Genomic DNA, 25131 nt, shown 5'->3' with positions numbered 1-25131 from the left:
AAATTTTGAAGAAATGAGCATTTTTGGCTAAAATTGTGAAAAAAAATGCACTTCTGTTCGCATTTAGATAAAAATGGTACCTAGGTATTTAAACTGGTATTTTTGGTATAAGCTTTTTAAAAATTGTTTTGTGGCACAAATTTAGGAAAAAAAATAACTGAATTTTTCCAATTTTGAAAAATTATATTATCGGTCTCAGGAACACAGAAATATTAGCATTAGAGTTTGATAGAAGTAAATTTCTAATTTGGTCCGAGCATCTATAAAATTTCCAACATGAAAACCCATTATCACGAGCTGGAGTAAAGAACGTTGAAACATCCCATAACAAAGCTCGTTTCTGAGTCGTTTCATTAAAAACCAACCATTAATAAAAATCGCAGTTTCTTTCAAACTTTCATACTGAACATTTACTTGTACTGCGCAGAACGCATAACGCAGGTAGAAATTTACACCTGAACATTGATCTAAAAACAAGCAGCATAACGACGACAGCCGATGCCGATGAGCTTGTAAAAAGTGTACGTAGCATTTACTTACCTTTTCCCCCTTTTTTTAATAGGTAGGTATTGCGAACTTTACAAAATATCCTACATCGAGTCTCGATATTTTTAAAATTCAATAACAAACTGTACCTATAGTCCTATACACAAGTTCTGAGTCGATTCACCTACTTACCTCCACAAATAGGTAGGCAGCTGAGCAGGTGGGTTGATAGGGATAGAAAACGTAGGCAAATTCCCATCAATTATTTATTATCTTGATAAAAACCACCACGAAGAATTCATTAACAAGAGCTTCAAAGGCTGTATCGTAGTCGAAAGCCTTCGCAAAGATTATTCCCAGTTGAATTCTCAACATTATTTGGAGCCGAAAAATCGATATACTCGTACATAGATGAACTAGAAGAATATGGAGAATAATTTTACCCACATCAGGCGAAACAATTTGTCACCAAATATATTTTTGTACCTCAAAAAATCCAAAGTTACATGACATATTCAAAATTAGACGTTTTGGAGTAATAAAAGAGGAGAGGGAGGTAGCAGGGGTTTTCACATTTTTTGAAATTCAAAATTAAAAAATCTCGAGGGAAACTGAAGTTCAGAATGAACATTTATAGCAGGCTGTCATTTTCAATCCTCGAATTTTTCAGATGCTTTCGTATTTTGTAGCATTCCAGAAGCTCATTATAATTAACCTAGGAGATTAAATTTTCATAAGCATTCGGAGAGTATGTACTCCAAATGTGCCTTTTTTTTTTTTGGGAAGTTTCTCATCCTCTTTTGTAGATTAATAAAGGATTTTTATTAGGAATAAAAGTTGAAAGTAACTATGGTATGATTTTTTTTTTGAAATTTCAACGTTTGTCTTCTGAAAATTTTCACATTTTTCAACATGAAGGCTCAATTTTTACTTAATGATCCAAAAAAAAATGTAATATCTCAGATTTATTTTAAGACTAATACAATAAATTTTGATGATTTTAGATATCACTTGGTGAAGCATTTCGTTTCACAAAATTAGAAATTCCTTCATTTTTATATCGACCATTTTTTCAAAACCATTCATAGTTTCCAACAAAAAAAAAAAAAAACAAAAAAAAAAACTCACAATAAATTATTAACTTAGAAAGCTTTCTTTTACTTTTTCCTCATTTTCTATCAAAAAATGCGAGCATCACATAAACAAATATTTCAGATTCTCTCGTTTCATTTCATTTCAAAATTCAAAAAATTAATTTCCAAGAATTGCTCAATTCCCAGCACAATTGTTCATTTTCAAGTTACCATCAAATTTCTCAGCTTAAGTTCTCCTCTTTCCCAGATTCAATTAGCAGGATACCTTTTGACCAAAAAAAAAACACAATATTTAAGTAGGTAACTAATCTAAACGAACCCTAAAATTCCGTCATCTCCTCCCCTCCTCTCTACCCGCTGATCACCAAAATACCACTTCACCTGCCATTCTCGGTTATTAAAATTCAAATACAATCCACAAAATTTGCTTTACTAGGTTTTTCAACATGATTACACGTTTTAACAAAATAAAAAAAACGTTTACAACAAATTTCAAAATTTTATTTCTAAAATATTTCTATTGTAAACATTAAATAGCGCGAACTGATATATATTTCCAATAAATAAAATTAGGCGAAAAAAAATTTTAAAAGGTGATTTTTGAAGTATGTATAATACGGACTACAACTTTTTTTTTTCATCTTCAAGTACTTTATAACAATCTTAAATTTACACACATGTAACGATCTGAACCATTCTGATAACATAAATAAATAATAAAATTTAAAAAAAAAATAAAGATGGAAAAGCTTTCAGCGTTAACATGTCTTCGAAAAAAAACAAAAAAAAATTTCAACCGGATCGATCTCTATTTTGAAAGGTAGGTAAAATCAAAAAAGGTAAAACTTGTATTTTTTTTTTACTCTTCCATAGTAAAATGATTAATGAATTTCATAATAGAAAACTACCTACGCTGAAATTTGAGCAAGCCCAAATCAATTCCATAAATCCCCCGCGTCTTACGAATTCCAATACGAGAAAAACATCGATTTTGTGCTTAGTTGGTATTTTTTTTCCAAGTTCGAACGAGATACAGAAAAAAAAAAGAAAAAAATAAATCAATACCGGTACACGGAACGTTGTTTCAACTTCGTGTTTTACGTACTTTTGGGCCATTTTTTTTTTGTTTTTCATTTATTATTCCATCGAATAAAATGAAAATGAAATCCGCGTCGTGATTTCTCTCATTTTGCCCCGATCTTCATTTCTCGTAAATTTCTTCAAAGTACACCGGTATTGGGCATGACTAGACTTTTTTCTTGGATATATTTTTTTTTTAAAAAAAACGTATATTTCAGTCGATTATTTTGTATTCTTCCGTGATTCTCATTTTTTTCATTCTTTTTTTTTTTTTGGTTGTTGTTGTTTGAAAAAATATAGAGCTTTTATACTTCCATTTATCTTAATTTTTCAAGCTCCTTTTATCCTTTATCCCCTCCCACCTTCCCCCCTTTCTGACTTCTTTTACGTATATTTTTTTGGTTAACTTGGCGCCGCTGGCGTGGCGTGGCTTTGTACCAAAAAAATATACCGTACGTATCCGTCCCACACACACAAAACAACTCTGGCATATGAATGATTTTGAAACAAGGTGTATTTTTTATCACATTACAATAAATAATAATTATAATATAGTAGTAAACATAATAATCAATAAATTTAAAATTATGTACGTAAAATAATAAAATTAATAATAATCAGTAAGTGAAGAGAAAAAAAAAACATTTAATGTGTCTTTTAAATTACAATAATTAAAATTTTTTAAAGATAAAGACGTATATAATAAAACATATTTCGCACAGACATTTTAGTATATACTCACGAATTTACTTTAAATACCTGAAGGAATGTGTTACCGAATAGGTTTCCTAAATAAAACACTAACACAGTTAAAACGAAAAAAAAAAGAAAAAAAAAGAGAAACAAAATGAGAATTTTTTTTTCAACTTCCAAATACCATAAGAACGAAAAAAAATGGATTACATTCGCGATCGATAGAAAAAATAAACCTGGTGAACCTACTAGTTTTTTTTCCTTTTGTTGAAAGAGAGAGATAGAGAGAGAGAATAGTAAAAACAGCGAGAAAAATTTTTCCTTATAGTAGCGAATTTTATAAGGCGAAAAAAGTGCAAATGCAGGCGATAACGCTTTCATTAAAATTTCATTACATAAACAATGATTACCAAAGAAAGAAAGAAAGAAAAAAATGAAAAAGAAAAAAACCGAAAAAAAATACGCCAATTCCTTTTATTGGTTTCATTCTCTGAAACATTTATTTTTAAATTACCCAATCAAAGAAATTATTACAAGATTCCGCGATATATAACTTAGAAAGAGAGAAAAAAACCGGATGTAGTAATTTATTCAATAATTAAACGAGCTATAACAAATTTTATAAACGAAAAAGAAAAAAAAAACGAAAAAAATTATGAAGAAAAAATAATGTTCAACAAATAGATAAAGTGAGTCTTTCCACTAGCTCGAATGTGTGGTATTCACATTTCGGAAAGCAAAGAAAATGCAGGTTTGTTTTAACATTTTTTTCATATTTGTTGGTACGACGGTTTCACTTAGATGTCATCATGGTCACGAATTCTGTAACATAATTTGAAGAAAAAAGAAAAAAAATACATATTATTTCGTTTCCAATATAAATTGCAAGTTTCTGTTTTTTTTTTACTCTTAAAATTAACAACAAAAAAAAAAGACGAAAAAATTACACGATTTTTTTCCATCTTGTACGTATACGAATAAGAATGGAAAAAATCATATTCGCACGAAAAAAAATGTATATGAAAAAAAAACTCAAGCGAAGCATTAAAAGCTCGAGGCGTCAGGTTGCTCGGATTTTTTTTGCACTGTTTTCTCAACTTTTGAGACTCTATCTCATGTTCGCTTTCTGGTTAATAGTCTCTCTCACACTCATTCCCTTTCAAACTGCGAATGTCGACCAATTTACGCGACCATGCAGGAACGAATAACGAGTCAACGATACACTATTTCGATATCCTGTCGTATTACTGGCATGAGTTTCACGTTTCGATGAGCTTACCTACTCTCAAAATGTAACCAGCTACCCTTTTCCCTTCCCCATCTACGCATATATGAGCACAAATTATAAATTTTTTGAGTATTTTGGAAAAAGTGAGCGACTGGATGTCCACATTCTGAGGGGTCGAATTCTCAAAAAATTCACGAATATTTGAACTCAGCAACCTCGCATTAGTAGGAATCGACATTTCGTATCAGATTTTCATCGTTTATCGAGTTTTCCAAATTGAAGGGGAGGGGGAAGCTAGCGAAGCACTAAGAAGTCGTATTGAAAACTGACCATACAGTGGCAGAGGTGAAGGGAATCCAAAAAATGAGCCAATTTTCGAACTCTAAACGCCATCATAGAATTATAAGCAATTAATAAGCCACACTCCTCTTATGATTTTTTTAAAATTTTTTTATCCAGCTATTTTGAAAATTAGTCAAGGTGTCTTCGCAGTATTTTTTTCAAATTCCTAAATTGTGGTTTTCAACTTTCGTACTAATCTTGAGAAACTGAGCTTTCACTTTGAAAGTTCTAATTCAAGTGTTTAAAATTTTAATGCCCATATTTTCAAGTTTTTTCATTTATTTCATTCAAAAAAAACCGAGTGCAATTAAAGTGAGATTTTTTGCTACTTCTGGCTAAAAGCAAGACTTTTGAAAATTTCAGCCAAAGAATGGGCTTTTTAGCAATTTTTGGCAAAAAAGCGACTTACTGGGATAATTTTTGGAAAACAGGAAGACTTGAAGAAATTTTCGACACAAAGCCTACAAATTTTGGCAAAAAACAAAGAAAAAAAACGAGACTTCTTGACAATTCAGACAAAGGACGAGACTTTATGCTATTTTTGACAGAAAAAGAGACTTCGACATTAATTTTAGCAAAAAACAAGGCTTCTTAGCAATTTTTCAGACTGAATTGGGAAAATGCAAGCCTTTGATGATTTTAGCTGCAAGACTATCGGGACGTTTTGGAAACATTTCGCAAAAAAGTCAGACTTCGGAGTACACAATTTTAGGATGAATAAAGTGATAGGTAGGTATTTTTAAGCAATTCAGCTAAAGTGAGATTTTTTGTCAGTTTTAGCACAAAGCGGGACTTTTGGGCAATTATTGGCTAAAAAGTGATACTTTTTCGCAAATTGTGTCAAAAAGGCGTCAGTTTTTATATTTTTGACAATTCTGGGCAAAAAGTCAGTTTTTTTGGGGGAAAAATGAGACTTCTTGGGATTTTTTGAAAGAAACAGCATTTTTTAGCATTATTTAGCAAGAAACGAAGCTGTTTCAATATTTTTTCTTGTTTTCATTTTTTTTGGAATTTCAAAAAAAAAAATTTTGTGTAGGTAGAGATTTTCAACAAAATTAAATCGTTTAGGTCCTAAACGAAGATGAAGATATTTCAAATAAAAATGATGATTTTCTAATGAAAAAGTTTGTGAACATTTTCAGTAAAAAAACCCAAAACGACAGATTTTAAAATGAAGAAAATTGTAATTTTTTTTTGGAAGTGGTGGGAGGGGGATGAGGTTGACTATTATTGGTGAAAAAACAGAGAAATTTCCATCTTAGCGAGGAAACGTGATATTCTTAGTGAAAAAGGACGATTTTCAGTGAAAAAACGACTATGTTTTGTGAAAATAATGATCATCGGACATTGACGAGCTTTTGGTGAAAAAGTTGTAATTCTCAGCGAACAAAATGGTGGTCATTTTTAGTGTAAAAACAACAAAAGATTCCATCTGCGATATTTCAGGGAAATTGCGAGCTTTGAAGTGTTGATTATAACTTCTTACTAAAATGATAAATGTTCATGGGAAAGAATGAGTAATATGAATGAGCTAATGGATTATCATTTTTAGAGGCGTGATCAATGCCTGATAATATACTCGTACTTTTCATTTAAATAATTATCAAACAATCACATTTTTGATTTAAAATCATTTCAGCAAATTGGATCGACGATTTTCACTAAATTGCAAAAAAACTACAAGATTTCAAATCAACCCTTTCGAATGGAAAATTTACAAAATTTACAGCGATAAAAATTAATTCAAAAGAAAGAATTTTTTATGGTCGAATGAAGAAGACAACATTTAAAAAATACTTTTCTAAATTCCATCACGATTTTTACTTCAAGGCACCCCTACCCTTCACTCTAGAAAAACTAAGCCAGCTAAGCATAAAAATCAAAAATTTGCACTTTACAACCCTTCATGAATATTTTTAAAGTACGTATGAAAGAGACTTTCAAAAATACTTCTTCATTAAGAGAGTTTCGAGTCACCTTAGTACGTACTTGTGCTAAAAGAACTCTCTTATTCTTATTTCTCCTCGGCTCCTTCTAATTTTGTACACACTCTTATTAAAAGCTGAAAGAATACTCGACAGTCGACTCCGCAAAAACAGACTCCATGTTCGATATCATCGTCCACTGATGTATATTTTTCTACACAAAACACACACTCGCATCAACGACAACCCTTACAAGAGTACCTACAACACGAGTAGATATACGCTTTTCTTCGCCTATTTTTTTCATCATTTTCTCTCTCTTTCGCAAAAACGAACAAATTTTACTCGTACCATGGCCACATATAGTCGACTACACGAAAGGGTGATGTTATTGAAAGAATATTTCCAACGTTTGCTTTTCTACTTTCTCGCCTTCGAGGTATTTTCTTTCCACTGCACGCATCCCTTTACCTCGTTCGTGTATCGTACGCGTGTGTTTTCTTTATTACACGCATATTCCCCCCTTTCTCTGTCTTCTCTCCTTATCCACTTCAACCAACATACGCGTATTTACTCGACATAGACGACTCTTTTTTTTCGCATTCGTATAGCTCTCTAAACGCAAATCAAATTACATACACGTTAGCGAATGGAAACCATCGCGTCGTTCGTCGCAGTGTTGCCAATGTCATATTGAAAAATCCCGCCAGATTGATCCTAAAAAACCGCTAAAAACCGCTAAAAACCGCTAAATTCCCTATAGCAAAATCGCTAGACTTCCCGCTAGATTTTCATCATTTTTTATAACCCCAAGCCATGTAAAAAATACAAAACTGATGAAGATTCATTTTGTTAAAATTTGAAAATTGTACAAAAATAACTGAAAACTGGAAAACAGTGAAATTATTCAAAAATTACCTAAGAATAGATGAAATCGAGTGGATGGGTTTAACAAAAATTGAATTTCATTGATTTTTTTTCTCAAAATTTCAATATTTTTTAGCTGAAATGCTGAATTAGTGAGTTGAAATGGTAAAAGTGGTCATGAAGTCAAAAACGCTAGACTTCCCGCTAGCCGCTAGATTGACAATTTATGGCGGTTTTCTATATTCAAAATCGCTAGGAATGGCGGGAAAATCGCTAAATTGGCAACACTGGTTCGTCGTGTACCGCCTTAGAAAAAAAAAGGACAGAAAAAATCGTAAAATGATGATAAAAAATAACACGAAATCGAATAATCTTGTCCTACGTAAGGATCGTGTTCGAGCTCAGACTTTGGTCAAAAATCAACACTCGTCGTTTTCTGTATTTTATAATTTTCACAAATAATAATTCTGTTGTAGGTTCAAAATGTAATTTTTGGAACGAATTTGAACGTTATTTGACTTCAATCTCTTGAATAAAAACTTAAGCTGCAGGCAATTTTCATCTACCAAAATATTCTGAAAAATTGTCCCTTCACTTTGGGGTGTCAATGATTTTAATATTTTTCCAGTCCACTAAGATAGTTCTGAAGCAGAAATTAATCTAACTGAAACGTGCAGTAAATTGAAACAGCTTCTCGAACCAAATTCGAATCATCTGAACTGATTTTTAAAAATACTCTATCAGTTGTAAAACTTGCCAATAAAATCCAAAACTCAACTAAAATCCTGAACTGAATACAACTTCGAGAGGCTTTTCTTCGTTTGTACAATTCAACGAATTCCAGTTCAAAAGACCCTCTGTGAGAAAAAAATAAAAGAAACAGAAGCGAAAACCCAATTACGTTAGAGAATATCTCTCAGCATGCTAGTATTTTCCTCTTCCTTCCTCACCCACACCTCCCCGCCCGCATCTATCCTACCAAATCCTTCGAATTAATTTGGTAAAAACCTCTCTATACTTATCCGGCTCTCTCGTTCTCAACAGAAACAACCGCGTTAAATAAAAATAATAATAATAAAAAAGGAAAACGAAAAAAAATAACCGCAACTACGATAATACAAGAACTATACGTAGGGCGAATGAGAAAAAGGGATGCGATACTCGAGTCTCATACTGAGCTACTTTCGTTATATCGTACTATACGAACGCATACTGGAAAATTCCACAGAGCAGTAAAAAAAAACCACGTCTTGGTAGGCGTTCGTCGCTTTGGTCGTTCGAGATTTGAAATATTATCCCCGGCCTGAACATCCTTTTTACTCGCGAATGCCCTCTCGCAGAAAATCATCCCTGTATCGCGCCCGGTTATACACAGTGACCTGCTTCTCTTTCTCTTCGTATATTCTGCTCATTTTTAGTAAGTTTATAACGTTGTACTAAAATTTTACGACTCGAGTAATAAAGTTGAAAGATTAGAAGAAGAAAGGCAGGCGACCGAGTGCGGGTACAAAATGAGAATTCCCTCGGACGGTGAAATTTTTTCCGTTGTGGGTACTATATTTCGACCACTTACATAAGTATATACAAGTGCCTATATCTATCTATGCTTCGTATTATACGATAATGTATTTTTGCGGTACCTACTCTCAAACTTGGCCATATTTTCGTGAGGGTTGCAGTATGCAGCTGAATTTCTAAAACAGGAATATTTGTATGTACGAGGTCTGGCAACTAAGTTCCGGGAAGCCATTCTGAGAGGTAGAAGATGCAACCCTGGAGTGTTCGCGAACATGTTGTCCAGTAGATTGGACCTTCCTTTAGTAATGTTCAAAGTTTCAATGCCGTAGGTTGTTCCGTTTTTTTTCTGTGAGTATTTTTCCAAAGTAACTTTTGGTACCTCGTCGTAAAAAGGAGGGTTGCAAATTACTTCTTGGAGGATTGGTCACCTCCTCAAGACATCTTAGTGTCTCCTCACTATTTCTACACCCCAGATTTGATTCCTAGGGACCTCTACTTCATTCTCAGTTGGTTTTTACCTGAGAATCAACATCCATTGCATTTTTGAGGAGGACTCAAAAATATCCACTCAAATTTTGAAAAATTCACCTCTGAGGGACACAAAACAGGTTTCTAAATGGGAGCATTGAGTAAAAATACGATGCTTTGAGTTGAAGGAAGACCACAATAACAACTTATGAGGTCAATCTCCTTTGAAAATTTTTTTTACTCACCTCAGAGGACATTTCCTCACAGCCACTTGGCAACAAAAATCTCATGGCCTACTTTTTGTGAGGTTTTGATCACCTGATCTTCCTCAAACATTTCCTTAATTTTTTTAAACATTGCGTTTGACCTTTCAAGACATTTACCTCTCCCCCAACTCAAAATCTGATCTCCCTGACTCAAGCATCCTCCTCAAGTCACCCCTTAAAATTTTGCGACGTGACCTTGAAAGTTGTTCACTTTAAGCAGCCATAGATCCCGCAAAATTCACCCGATCGACTTGAAACTTATAGCAGTATTAAAGGAAGGTCTAATCTACACAACAATGTGTTTGCGAGCACACCAGTGTTGTATCTCTACCTCTCAGAAGCACTTCCTGGAACTTAATTGCCAGACCTCGTATCAGGGTGTCTAACAAAATTTCTCCGAAGAAATGCAGTACTTTTACAGTACCTTTTGCATTACCTTCTTTTTTTTATCCAGCTTACACCGACCCTCCCCCCCCCCAAAGAAAAAACATTTTTTTGAATCTGTTGGAATTTGTCGATTAAATTCATTTTTACAAGAATTAATTTAACAAGTGTTGCCATCTTTTGAGGTACAAAATGAACATATTTTTTTCAATTTTCAACCAATTAATTCATTTTGAGGTTTTTGAAAAATTTTAAATCAATGATCCTGAGAAAAAATACAGTACTTTTCAGACAAAATGCAGTACTTCGCAGTACTTACAGTACCGAGGATTTCAATGCAGTACTTTTACAGTACTTGCAGTACCTGCAGTACCTGTTAGACACCCTGCGTATGTACAGGGTGTCCGTTATTTTTGGCAATGTCATTTTACCTGTATTTTCCAGGGTTTCCAGACCATTTTTTCCAATTTTGTACACTTACACCAGACTTTAATTAAGTGGGGGGGGGGTAATTTTTTTATAAGTTTCTCTTCGAACCGGATAACTACTTCTTCGGATATAAAAAACAGCTGAACTTTTATTATAAACTTTCTCAATTAAAAAAATTTCCAACATGCAAACAGTGGCGTTGCGTTCCAAATTTTCTGAGGATGGAGGGGTGGGGGGGTGGTAAATTGGGTACACAAAAATGCCGAATGAAATACCAAAAATGGAAAATACGTTTTTATTTATTCCAGTATGAAAATGACAAAAAAATAGCAGAGCCGATGCGAGCCCGGGGCAGATGTCATGTTGGGCCCCATTTCCAAAGTAGAAGCTATTTTTAGGTTTTTGGGATGGGGTTGTGTCGAATGAAAATTTGTGAATTGATGTGGTAGAAAAACATCAATTTTGCCAATTGATACAATATTCATGACTTATTATGAGAATTGTTTTTCTTTTTTGGATTTTTGGAAGCCTAATTTCGAGATGCCTAAAAACTAGGATTTTTTCAAATGCGAGGAGTTTATTTTTTGGTTATTAAAATTTTAGAATTGGAATCACGTTTTTTTGAAAAAAAGAGAGAACAAGCTCGAGCCAAAGCTTCTGAAAATTTGTATTTTGAGAGGCATAAAAACGAGGTTTTTTAATGTGAGGACGAATAGTTTATTTTTTGGCTCAAAAATTTTAGGATTTCAATAATGTTTTTTTGTTTTGAAAGAAGTTGATCTCAAAAAAGAAAACAGAACAGACCCAAGCGAGGATGAAAATTGAAAGCTCTTGTAAATTAGAATTTCCAGAGGCATAAAAAACGATGTTTTTTGTGAGTTCATTTTTTGGCTTTAAAACTTGATTTTCATTATCTAGAAATTTTCATTTTGCTTTTGAAAATTTGTGTTTCGAGAAGTAAAAAATAATGTTTTTCTCCCATCACAGGCCTTTATCCGAAATTTGCAATTGATCGTTTTTTCAAATTTCCAAGGATTATGCGTGAAAATTAAAAAATTCTCAGACTTTTTTCCCAGATTTTCCAGGAGAATGGACACCCTGCCCATAAGTACAAAACATTCTACAGATTTTATACAAAAAAAAAAAAATCACCAACAAAACAGAGGAATCTGAGTGGCTCAGTTATCAGATCACAATGCTTGAAAATAGGCGAATGAAGAAAATAAATGATATGATTTTTCAATAATAGGGTTGGCAACACTTGAGTGAAGTAACTATGTAAGTACTTAGAATGTCAAACTCAGGGTTTTCAAAATTTCGACTTTTTAGCTACCTGGTAGACATCCTGAAACTTTCATAAATAATAGGTCATTCTTTGCAATGATTGCGAAAAAATGATGAAAACCTTAAAAAAGAACGATTTGACTAACGAGTTATTTTGAGGGTTTCATTAAATCTTCCAATATTCTCTGAAAAGTCAACACTTCACACCTCAAAGGCCAAGCTGCTTTTTGCTGAGACCGCATCTTGTCATCCAGCACCCTCATCACTCAGGGGAGTTGAAACATGAGCATCTTTGAGCACAAAATCTATTAGGTTGAATCCAACTCAATGCCCTACATTATGTCGATGGTTTTTAGAACCCGAGGATTTCAAAACTCCTACCATTTCAATTTCGAAAACAGTCATCTTTAGGGAAATCTTGAAAATTGAGTTCAAGTAAGATCTTCGAACACTTCATTGACTCATTATTGCAGCATTCTTTCACAAATACATAGCTTTCCACGCCCTGCATCATGACTCCTGATCATTCTAGCACATGCCAAAGACCCCAAAAAACCTCGCACTTTGATATCTCGATCATCATACCTGCGATGCACGACATTCGTGCAGGCATTCGTGGCGTTTTTACCATCTATTTCATTCGAGAACAGGAGGACGAATACGAGTAGAAGGGTATCATCGCAATCTTATTTCTCCAACACGCCACCGAATTTTAAACCCCATCTGCACACAACACATACTCGTCGTTTTCTAACCTACTTAGTATTCATCAACGTCATAATACATAACACATAACGCGTAATATTGTACTCGTAGTACACCATTTTGACGTAGAATAGAGGATCATTTTTCGCATAGTCGTCGTCGTCGTCGGCGTCTGCTCCTGCTCATCATACACACACAGTACATACCTCTACTCTATATACCATCAGACCTATAAAGTTATGCATATACTATATATATGTAGGTAAAACATGCAAATATCTTTCTCTCTCTTTACGTGTATATTAAAGGTTGGGAGGTTCGTCGTCGTCGTCGTCGTTGTATACACGACATTGGCGGAATATATAGAGCTTTATAAATGACACACACGTACGTTGGCTTTAACACCCAGACACACGTCACCTTTTTATACGCCACCGCGCCTTTCTCTCTTTCACCAAGGGCCGATGGAAGCCGAAGCCCAAGCTGAAGGGAACTTTGCGTTGGAGAAAAACGTACCATTCACCTTTTTGCCTCATCATCGTCATCGTCGTCGACAGCGACCGGCTTCAACTTCATTCCACATCGTGCCACTTTTCCTCGCCTTTTCTTTTTTTTTTTCTTCGTCGTCGGTCGTAATCTCGGCGTCGGCGACGAAATCTATACCTATACTACAATGCAAACGTACCTACTGCTTTTTTACACCTGTGTATAGTAACCCTGCCAGATTTTGGTGACTGAGGAGGTGCTGCAGGCGACGACGTCCGTGTCTCTCGACGTTTTCTAATAGGTATCGCAAAAGTATATACCTTTACCTACACCTGTGTGCCTGCCTCATGCCTATGCACTCTTTGCTCTTCGTCACGGTATGCTATAGAAAATTCTCGTGCCATATTAAACGACTCGACTTTATAATATACATTCTGCAAAAGCTAAACGTACACGTTCCCATGGTAACTTTGTAACAAACACTCTTCACTCCGATGAGGTACTCTGTATCGCTAGGCCACATATTAGCGTACAAAAGGCGTAAGGTATCTCCCTCTTTCTCAACCTACAATTCTGCCTTTGATACCTACCTATTCTTTGAGTACATAAGGCATCTCTATTTACCTTATACGACGAGATAATATAAAGATATACTCATTTTGCTACCTCTGTCCTCTACATTTCTCGCAGGTTTCAGAGAACAACGATGATCTTTAGGCTTGTCTTATACACACGTATACCGAATAACTTACGCCATACGTGCATGCAAACTAACAGAATGGCTGTCTCCTGCATAATCTCTCATTTCACGTACTTCACCATTATGATTATTAAACTGTACGCGTACTACGAACGTAATTTATACATAGGTAAGTGGAAAAGCAGCTAGGAGGGATGTTATCTCTAACTTGCTTTGACAGCAGCAAATTTCAGAACGGAGTGAAATATATTTCAAAATTTACACACGGTCACACATTAGGTACAGGGCAACCATAGTTGAATTTTCAAAATCTCATTCTCTCGGGTATTACGCTGGATAAATTTCATGAAGTGAATTTCAATTTTGACAAATTTTTAAAAAAATCAAAATTTAGTTCATTTCCGAGTAGGTACATAAATATATTAAAATTTGATTAAATTGAATAACCTCTCAAGACAATTTATAACAGTTTAGAGCCGTTCTGGAGCCTCCAGCAAATCGTCAGATTTTCTAGTTATTAAAAAACTGTATTAAAAGGGCTCAAATGAAATTCAGCATCTGCAAAAGGATCAACTATCTAGTTGACCACAACAATCGATTAATGCAGGTTCAAGTTCACATTTTGATTTTGAATGCGTTTTTCGAAAACTAAAAAATCAAAATACTGGTTGAATGAAAGCTCCAGATTGGCGGCTTCAAACCACCACAAACCGATTTAGGCAGTCGAAAATAGGATATGAACCAAATTTCAGTTTGCTACCTCGATTTTATCAAATTTTGTTATTTTCACAAGAAATAAGCCAAGTTTGAATTTTTTCAAATTCATCAAAAATCTAAAAAATTGTCTCATGGCATATTTTCAACTTTTTTACCACTAAAATATTTTTAGAGCACTTGGAAGGCCTCTAAAATGGATTAAAAAAACTCTGAATTCTCACGAAAATTGAAAAGACTACCCAGAAATTTTTGATCTTCCAAGTCGCACAGGAGGCTGAGCCATGGGTTCTCAAAGTATAGCGTAATTTTTTTGAAATTAAATGATCCTTCTCCGGGTGCTTATGGATCAGCTCTCTGTGCGGTGGACAAAGCTCAAAGTTTTTCTTGGTAGTCTCCCACTCAGAATAAACTTCTTCGCCAATTTCCATCAAAATCCAGGATGGTTTTTTTCGATCCATCTCGGAGATCTCCCTTCTCAAGTTAAAGAGGTTCAGGAAGGTACTGAAATTCTAATTTTTCCCTTCGTGAGATTAGTATATTTTCAAACCCTCTGTACGAAGGAATAAAATGATAAAGAACAGCTAAATGGATCTGAAATGGCGCCATTTTGGAAACTCAATGACTCGAGAGGTCTCAAAAGGAACACGCTAGATAACTTATGGGCTATGGCTGATACGACAACGTAATTTTAAAAAGCTGATAACTCCAGAGGGAATAGTCAGTCAGTATATTATAAGTACATTTTATCAAAAAAAGACGAACCCGTCCCCTTCCCCTCCAAATCAATGTACCCAAGAAACACCGCATTGGAACAATTTTCATTAAAAAAATAATGATCAATTAATCTGGTCTTTACGATGAAATATAGTCTGATATCACACCCTTCACACCGCGATTCTCACAACGATGAAGTTGAAAAGCCATTAATACATTTTGAAACAATCATCCACCTTCTACCGTGAGCACAAAAAATAAACATAACACCGTAAATCCGTAACACAGCAACACAGAATTACGATGGCGAACCTGGTGCCCGGCTATCTTTTAAAGCTTCGCGTCAAAGGCGAAAATTATACGTACAAGCGAGTATCAATATACATCGTAGTCAACCTATACGTCAGCACGTACGTTAATTCGACGTATAGATATAACTACATAATACGTAAAAGATGTATGAATGCATATATAGAGAAATAGAAAAAAAAAAAGGTATTAAAAAAGATGACAAATAATCGTAATGAATGTGGTATGCGATGTACTCTGTACGTACGATGATAATACACTACGCGTACACATAGATAAATAATGTAATATGCCAAAAGAAAAAGAGAGAAAAAAATAATAAACCATTAAAAAATGAAACAGAAAAATAAACACGCTCAAGAGTTTCAGCACCACTTTCCATAAAACATCCCATAAATATAAAACGTGAAAAAAAAACACAGCCAATAACCAAAGTGATATTACTATTTTCCAAACGAAACAATAAATACCTCGAACAATGCATGTAGCAATCAGAAAATGTACTCAAAACCTCCCTTCTTCTATGCTCTTTCTTCCAATAATACCATCTTTCGAAAAAATTTTATTCGATTTCCCCCCCCCCTCGTATCAAAAAGAAAAATCAACGACAAAAAATGACAAATAACCGAAACCGAAACGTGCAATCGCAAAATACAAAATAATTAAAGAATACGAGAAGTAATAAGAACAATGGAATAAAATCGAATTACAAAATGAAGCCATAGTATGGAAATACGATTAGATAATGTAATTTTAAAGCGTTGCACAATAAAATGCTGTAACATTTACGATAAAATCCATTCCAAGAACGAACGAGAAAAAAGAAACAGAAAAATGAAATTATTTTTACAAAAAGTGGCTAACTAGTAACTACGTACACATAATTTATACATTACATAGGTATAGATGAGAATTTAATGAAATTAGTGAGACTGAGGGGGGGGGGGGCGGGGCGATATATTTTTTATGCAGAAGTAACCCGAAACAAAAATCTCTGGACCCTCCACCTTTTCGAAAAGTCTGCCATCCCTAAGCATTTTGACAACAAAATATCGACTTTTCAAATTTTCAAAATTAAGTCAATGACTTTGCCAATCCACTTCTCCTCATATTGAGAGACGTACAAGGTTGCAGGCAGATTTTATTATGAGGTACCTCCAATTCTTGAAAAGAAAAAATTGTCTAAAACTCGAAATTTCGTAGAAAATGGTAACCAAAATCATCATATTTTTTCAAAAAAAATTGATGCATCAACGAAATACGTGAAAATTCAACAGAAAACTATCAATGCGAGTTCGCTCATTCATCTCTAAATTTTTCAATATTATTCGAGCGAATTTCTCATTGTTCGATGATTTCAGCATCTTTCAAAATCGATTCAACGTTCTTGGCAAATTTCAGCACGATTTCAGAGAAATCAACCTACTCATCGTAACTAGACGAATAAATATATATATAAAAACACGCCCACGTTAGATAAAAATCAATCTCGATCAATTTGCGAAGAAAAACCACATCTGAATTCCATTTCAATTCAAAAGCCAACGAAGTAACACAGCAGGGTTGGTCGAATCGAATCGAACTCTGCCTCTCGCACCCAACAACAGGAAAACGAACATCGACATGACTTGCGAGCTTTCCAACCAACTCGTGAATTTAATTATTATTCACTCGGCAATCAATTATCAACTCGATAACACGACACGACGCGTCCATAGATGAATACCGACAACGGATATCCTGTGCATTCGTTCGCTTTCACGTACATTCGCCAACACTCTATCTCATTTTTAGGAGAAAAAAATCGAAACGATCTAAAATCTTCCAAAATTTGAGAGAGACATTTCGCACAAAATCAATCCAATTATCGCTAAACCTCAAACGCCCACACGAAATAGGTAGGTACCTAGGTACATCTTCCAAATCCACATCTGTCTCTCTTATTAACGAACACACGACACACGCGTGCGGATAAATTATTATCTACGCTCGAAATCCGCAAAATCCGTCCAAAAATCCCCGGCATGACATCACGTGTTAGCATTTTCCAGATTCGCGGATTTCTTCTCTGGCAACTGGAAAAACGGACGTCTCGTCGTCATATAACACATTAATCCTAAATGAAAACGCGTTCACTTTTCCATATACAGTTAACGTGTGTAGTAGTCGTCTATACGAACGTATAATGTATCTCACTATATGTCATTTTAATGCCAGTTTTGCACGTATGTACTCGTACACATACACATTTATAGCTCTTTCGCCCAATACATCGTATACTCCTCCGGCCTCGGCCCCTCATTCGACTCGCGTATCATCATTCGTCGATTAATTTCCCGCGTTTGGAAAATACGTATTAATCATATTTAGTCATCCGAATACACACACTATATGTATGCGCTGTAGCTGTAGCTAAATACTCTTCCACAAAATATACCACACATACACATGCACACGCTCGTAACACAAAATAACGTAGAACGTACTACTATACGTAAATATACGAGAAGATAGGACGTAGCTTTGCTCTATAGCTGTGGATGTGCTGTGCCATGCTACCCTCTCTCCATCGTCTATGTACAGCATGGCATACAATAACGTTCAAAAACGGATACGCCGCCGGTTGACCTGAATTGTATTTTTCGTAAAATCGTCGTACGCTACGCTTATCGATCACCGTGTACAGCGAATGCAAGTATCGGCGTGTTATTTCAAACCGTAAAACTCCCCCTCCCCCACCAGAAAAATGGTCAGATCGAAAACTTGACCATCCTAATATTCAAAAATAACGACCTTTTTCCCTTTTCTCGCCACTCTTCTCATCATCATTCATTTATATACACAATTAAAAAAATGTTTCGATGAAAATGATGGTTGAAAGCCAATACAGAAGGCAGTGAGCACACCTAGGCGAATCATTTTTCAAATCAAACGTCTAGAAACTCGAAATATGGCTCAAAAAGACTCGAAAATACCCTCTCCTTCCCTCTTTTACTGAAAACTGAGATGAAAAGTATGCAATGACAAAACATTTTTTTTTATTAATAATCTCGTGTTTTGAAGAAAAACCATTTGAAAAAAAAAACTTTGTAAGATGAAAGTCAAGTGACTTTAAAAAACTTCAATTCACAAATTTCAATTGTTGGTCAATCGAACTTTCAAAAAGGATTCAATTTAGTTCCATCTTATCGCAAGAGAATGGTGATGAGGGGAAAGGGGTAGGGGGTTCGAACATGGCTGAATGACATTACTTAGAACAAAATATTTTCGGTTTCAAAAATTCAATTCTAACAACTTACTACACACACTGAAAAAAGGGTTTGAAAAATTGGAAAATTTTAAGCTGACCCCCTCCCTCCTCCTCCTCCCTTTTACTCGAAAAATGAGAGCAAGTTACCGAACAAAGTCTTGACAAATTCGATTTCAAAAATGTTTCAGGCACAAATGAAGAGCTTTTATTCTCAAAAAAAAAAAACCAAAATCTCCCCCCCCCCCCGCAATGAATACCTATATTGACACATGGATATAAAAAAATATCAAATCTTCCTCCACAAATATGAAAAATAATTCTGATTCCAAAATTTGAATTTCCAAGCGGAATTCATGTTCCACTCTTCACAGAAAAATCCTGGTCAACTTCTGAACAGTTGTTCAACCAAACGCAGCAGGTTTTGATTTTTTTTTGAACAGGGTGTCCACTCATTTCTGGAAATGATTTTCCCTGACTTTTCCAGGTTTTCCAGACCAATTTTTCTATTTTTCCAGACCATTTTTCTCAATTTTCTATGCTCACCCCATACTTTAATTAAACATTTTTTGGGGGGGCTGTAATTTTTTTCATAAGCTTCTCTTCGAACTGGATACTTCTTCGGATATAAAAAACAGCGTAACTTTGATTATTAACTTTTCTAATAATTAAAAATGCATCAAGTTTGGCCAATTGATAAAATACATGTATTTATATAACTTATGAAAATTTTTCTTTTCTTTTTCTGATTTTTGAAGGCCTCAAAATGTGAAATTTGTTTATTTTAAAATGAGAGGCAAATTGGCCCGAGCGAAGCGAGGACGCGAACTTTCGAAAATTTGCATTTCAAGATACCTGAAAACGAGTTTTTTTTTGAATGCAAAAAGTGTTTACTTTTTGGTTTTTTAAAATTTTAATATTGGAATGGATGTTTTTTTGAAGGAAGTTTACTCTTGAAAAAGAAAAGAGAACAGGCTCGAGCGAAGTGAGGGCGGAAGCCTCTGAGAATTTGAGTTTCGAGAGGCATAAAAACCAGGTTTTTTTATGTGAGGACAAGTAGCTTTTTTTTGGCTTTTAAAATTTTAGAATATTTGAATTATGTTTTTTTTTTTTTTTGAAAAAGAAAACAGAACAGGCCCAAACGAGGGCGAAAGCTCTTGTAAATTTGTATGTACATTCGAGATGCTTAAAAACGATGTTTTTTTCGTGAGGAGTTCATTTTTTGGCATAAAAACTTGATTTTTATAATCTAGAAATTTTCATGTTGTTTTTGAAAGAGAAAAGAAAACAAGCCCGAGCGAAGCGAGGGCAAAAGCTTTTGAAAATTTGCGTTTCGAGAAGTGAAAAACAGTGTTTTCCTTTCATCACAGGTCCTTATTCAAAATTTTCAATTGATTCGTTTTTTCAAAATTCCAGAGATTTTGCGTGAAAATTACGAAATTCCCTGACTTTTCCCTGACTTTTCCAGACCGACCAAATTCCCTGACTTTTCCAGGTTTTCCAGGTTTTCCAGACCTGTGGACACCCTGTTGAAGGAGGGGGGGAGTTGGCAAAAATTCGAGAAATTTTCACTTTAATGAAAAAAGATGACAATTTTTCGGGAAAATAATGACCATTAAAAAACTCATGAAAAAAATGTCAATTCTCAGTAAACAAACCAAAGTCATTTTCAGATAAAAAAAAACAATTCTGAAAATTTTGGCCCAGTTATTTACGTCATTTTGATTTTCAGAATTCAAAATTCACATTCAGAATGTAACAATTTTTTTGGAGCTGATTCAGATTCTGGAATTTTTTGGTTAATGCATGATTTTTACGTGGATTGCACGACTTGCATGATCCGTTAGACATCATGAATTATCAAAAACTGTTTCAATAGTCATAGGATATTTTTTCAAAAAAAGAATTTTCTCATTTTTTTATCATATCACAAATTTTGAAAGTTGAAACCCCAGTACATATAAATTGGGGTTCGACTAGAAGATCTGAATTTTCTCCATGGTTTTCATATCACTCTATAACTTTCGTTCAAAATACCCCTCACTGACTCAAAAAAAAAAAAAATCAAAGACGAGCAGTTCTAGAAAACATTGATGAAGATCCAATTTTTGGCTTTGTAAAATGGGATTTATTTTTTGAAATTTCGAGAGACGGAATTTTGCTAATTTTTGATGGAAAAATAATAAAGCACGAAAAATGAACATATTTTGGATAGACAATTTTCAAAAAATTGATGAGTGCATATTTTTATAAAAATAACTTCGAATCGATCAAATCAAACAAATCGAAGAACTTCGTTACTCTCATTTTCTCTCTTCTCATCCAGAAGATCAATTATTTCTCAATAATGCTCGTTCCACGAAGATTCATCGAGAAATTCCCATCGTCTTTGACAAATCAGCCTGTACATATAACCACCCGCAGCTCACTTTATCTCTCGAATCGAATCAATTTTTCACCTACTGACGCCCTCCGATATGTACCCAAAATCGACCAACACCAAAGTACTTACACCAAATTACCCTTATTACGTACACGGAAACAAAGTCTAACCAACACGTAGACAAAATACACTACAACAGTCTATTTAGACTAATACGTACACACCCCGATGACCCATCAGCCCATCATATCACACAGACACCGCAGTGCAGCATGCTTGGCCTGGCCTTTTTGCTAAAAATATTATAGCCAACGTCTCCGCACCGTTCACCGTACTCGATACACTATTTTACATCGTTTGCCAACGCACACGCTGTATCTTAACCAGCTGCCAAAATAAATTCATCGACGGATAACAGAATTATTAAAAAAAAAAAACCAACATCTCACCTAAAAAATTCCTATTCGATCGACTTACGACTGAGTTCTCATCTCCGCCATTCTCTCTCTTCGTTTATTCATCATTTCTCTTCTCTTCGGCGAAATTATAATACGTTAGCAACAAATCAAATGGCGAAAAGAAATGAAAATTTGAAACAAAAAATACAAATACAAAGGTAGGTACATATTTAGAAAAAGAGATGAAAAATTAACACACACACACACACACATTACACAGGCAACATTCATTACACAAAAATTAATATTTCTACGTAGGTACTTAGGTAGGCGATAGGTGTAGGCCTACGAAAAATGTAGGCAAGAATGACGTACTGTATATGCAGGTTTTAAGTATACATTTATAAGGAATAATATACGATGAAAGATGAATAGACAAAAAAAAAAATCATAGATAAATAAATAAAACCACGCATCCGAAGACACAATTAGACAAAAACAACACGTTAGAAAGTATAGGTAAAGGTATAAAAAAATATCAATGTGTGTAATGCAGTTGTATAAATCACCAACTCCGCTAAAGTAAACTCGAAAATTTGAAGAAAACAAAAAATTATTCGCATACGTAAAAAAAAAAGCTCGGCAAGTAAGAACAACAACAACAACAACAACAACAAAAGAAATACACAGCCAACTATGCTCTAATAATGCACACAAGGCGGTGGCGACGCAACAGAATTCAACAGAGAAAATATAGGTATTGCAACATCAACTGCGCTAATTTACTATAACGACAACAACATCAACAACAACAACAACTTTACTACAATAACATTAAACAATTACAATCTGAAAAGGAGAAATCATCACTGACCGAGGTAGTTCGGGTGAGAATGATTTGAGCAAGAGTATGGAAATCTGTAATAGGAGAAAAGAAAAGTATATCTTTATGTCCGACGACAGAAAAAAAAAAAAAAAAAATTGAATAAATAGAAAAACGAAGAAATACAATCGCGTAATTTCATATATACGAGTATTTTTTCGCTGTATAAAAAAAATTCCCTATCATTTTTTCTACTACCAAACTAAATTATCTTAAATTCGTCCTTTGAGATTTGAATATTGTATCATCGTTGATAATTTTGACACAGAAATAAATCGAATATCCGCTCCTAATATACGCCTTCTTCCGGCCGCGACCGTATCATAAACGGCGAATCGTTATTCGGATTGAAAAAAATTGTATCGAAATTCGACATTTTCAAAGCATTTGACAGGGTTTCTTCTCCTCTTTGATAGCCGAAAAAAAAAACACAACGAAGTACATGTACTTCCTGTTCCTACTACCATAGGTAGTGATGAATTGCACGAGTTTTGTACGCTATTGAAACGTACAAAAGGGATGAAAAAATAGATATAGGTAACAGTAGATAGGCAAAATAGTAGTATACACAGCCTTCTAATAGTATACAACAAGAACTTCGCTGCGCGGCGGCGCGGCGCTGCGACATTTTCCAAAAGCTCAAGACAGCAAAACGTGCTCAAATTTCTACACAGCATTAACCATAATTAACAAAGGGAAAAGCTAAAAGCCAATTCTAGTATATCCTATGTTTTAAGATAATTGAAAAAAAAATAATAAATAAAAATATCGTATAAAAAACAACAACAAAGCCAGTCAGCGATCACAGTGGCCGGTTAGAAAAATTTCCAGAAAGCGGTACAACAACAGAAAAAAATAGTATGTACGAGCAACGCGATAGCTCTTTCTTCGCTGCCCCTGCCCCCGTCTCCTATCCCAATTTCTTTTTAATTTTACTAATTGCGAGCCAATCGAACTCGTAAATTACCAGTATGCGCGCTAAACTCTCTCTTCCTTTTTTTTTTCAAGTTTCGAGTATGTAAGTCGTAAGTTCTGTAAAAGTTTTCCACGAATTTTTGAATTGGTATTTAGGACTGTTGAAAGTGGTTGGTACCGCTCACTGTGCTGATGTTGCTGTTGCCACTGTAGTGGCTTAGACGACAACGACGACGACTTATGTGCTTTTAAAAATATGAATCGAAGTAAGTGACACTAATTTTTGGGTACTCGTCGAGTGCTTTTTTATTTCGTTTTCTAAGGGGGAATTCATGCTTGCCTCATTTCAATTCGTCAAGCAGAATTGAAAAAAAAGAACAACATAGGAACACAATAAATTGTAATCATTATTTCAAAAAAACAAAAGGAATTGTGGCCATCTTTAGACTGAAGTCGTTTATAGTAATTATCAAGAAAATAATTGATGCACATTGTAAAATATTTATTGTTACAAAAAATTTCAAAAAATTCATCCTCCCTACACCCATAGTAAAAAAATCATTGAATTAAGAGTTTTGAAAATGATACCGGGTGAATCGATATTTTTCAAACCAGTTAAGAATCCATAATTGAAATTTGCCAACTATATCGATAATCGATTTACAAACATTCATCAACAACTAACACAAGAGGGAGGGGGGGGGGTTCCTGCAAAATGACTAAAATGAAAATTTTGATTTTTTTTGAATTGAAAAAGTTTTTAATTTCCCCATTCCTCCCTAAAAAAAGCTGAAATGGAATTTCCTTACAATCATTTTCAAAAAATCAAAATGAAAAAAAAATTAAATGGCATTATTTTTAAGTAAAATTTCAAAATCAAAAAAAGACATTTTCAAAATGAATCAATGGGTCGTTATTACCTCCCCCCCACTCCCCTCAAAAATGGCATGTCATGATCACAAAATTTTTAATTTCAATTTTTTTTTAACGACATTTTACAAAATTCTTGGGCATTTGCTTTTTCCTTTTCAAGAGAATAACCTATTCAACCAATCGAATATGCACCTGAATCCGGAGGCCAATCAAAAACTAAAAAATTGATTCCAAAATTCAATTTTAAAACAAAAACATACGAGGTCTTGCTGAGATCTTATGGAAGCTTGGTTTTTTCGAACACACAAAACAATCAAAATACCCAAAACAGGAAGTCTAAAATGACGTACAGAAAATAAGTGAAACAGTGATTTTCAAAGTCACAAAAATTCAAGGAACTACGAATTTAAGCCTAACTTTTGATGAAAAGTCAACGTAGAATTTTTCCACCTTATGTACATACTGTTGAAAAAAAAAATTGAAAAAAATCTTAAAACACTGGTAATTCTATTACGAATCTATTCGCCATTATTTTCATCATCTACGTAGAAATCACGAAGGTGTAAAAATTACCGGAAACTTTCTCTGATGAATACGCAGATATACTGCAAATGAACGTAAAGAAAAAGAAAACAGAAGAATAAACCAAAGCAAAATATTTTTTGTGCGAATCAAGGGCAAACTCAAACTACCAGTAGTAAAATCGTAAAATCCAGATGAACGTACGCTATACGAAC

General features: G+C 34.3%; 1 protein-coding gene across 7 annotated transcripts in view; it reads right to left on the bottom strand.

Moving 5' to 3' along the window:
• Positions 1-1989: 1989 nt before the first annotated feature.
• The window catches only part of LOC135849518 (calmodulin-alpha), a 97532-nt gene continuing 74390 nt past the window's right edge, over positions 1990-25131 (bottom strand). For 6 of the 7 annotated variants that reach the window (XM_065369996.1, XM_065370000.1, XM_065370001.1 and 3 more), the window contains exons 4-5: positions 22598-22641; positions 1990-4175 (exon numbers count right to left, since the gene is read on the bottom strand). In XM_065369996.1, coding sequence (XP_065226068.1) covers positions 4167-4175; positions 22598-22641 — 53 coding nt within the window. In that variant the 3' untranslated portion in view covers positions 1990-4166. The remainder of the gene's footprint in view (positions 4176-22597; positions 22642-25131) is intronic. The other variant, XM_065369997.1, reaches the window with a different exon arrangement.

Source organism: Planococcus citri, chromosome 5 (assembly GCF_950023065.1).
Source record: "Planococcus citri chromosome 5, ihPlaCitr1.1, whole genome shotgun sequence".
NCBI lineage: Eukaryota > Metazoa > Arthropoda > Insecta > Hemiptera > Pseudococcidae > Planococcus > Planococcus citri.
Note: the sequence above shows the minus strand (reverse complement) of the source record. Positions and strands in the feature narration are given on the sequence as shown.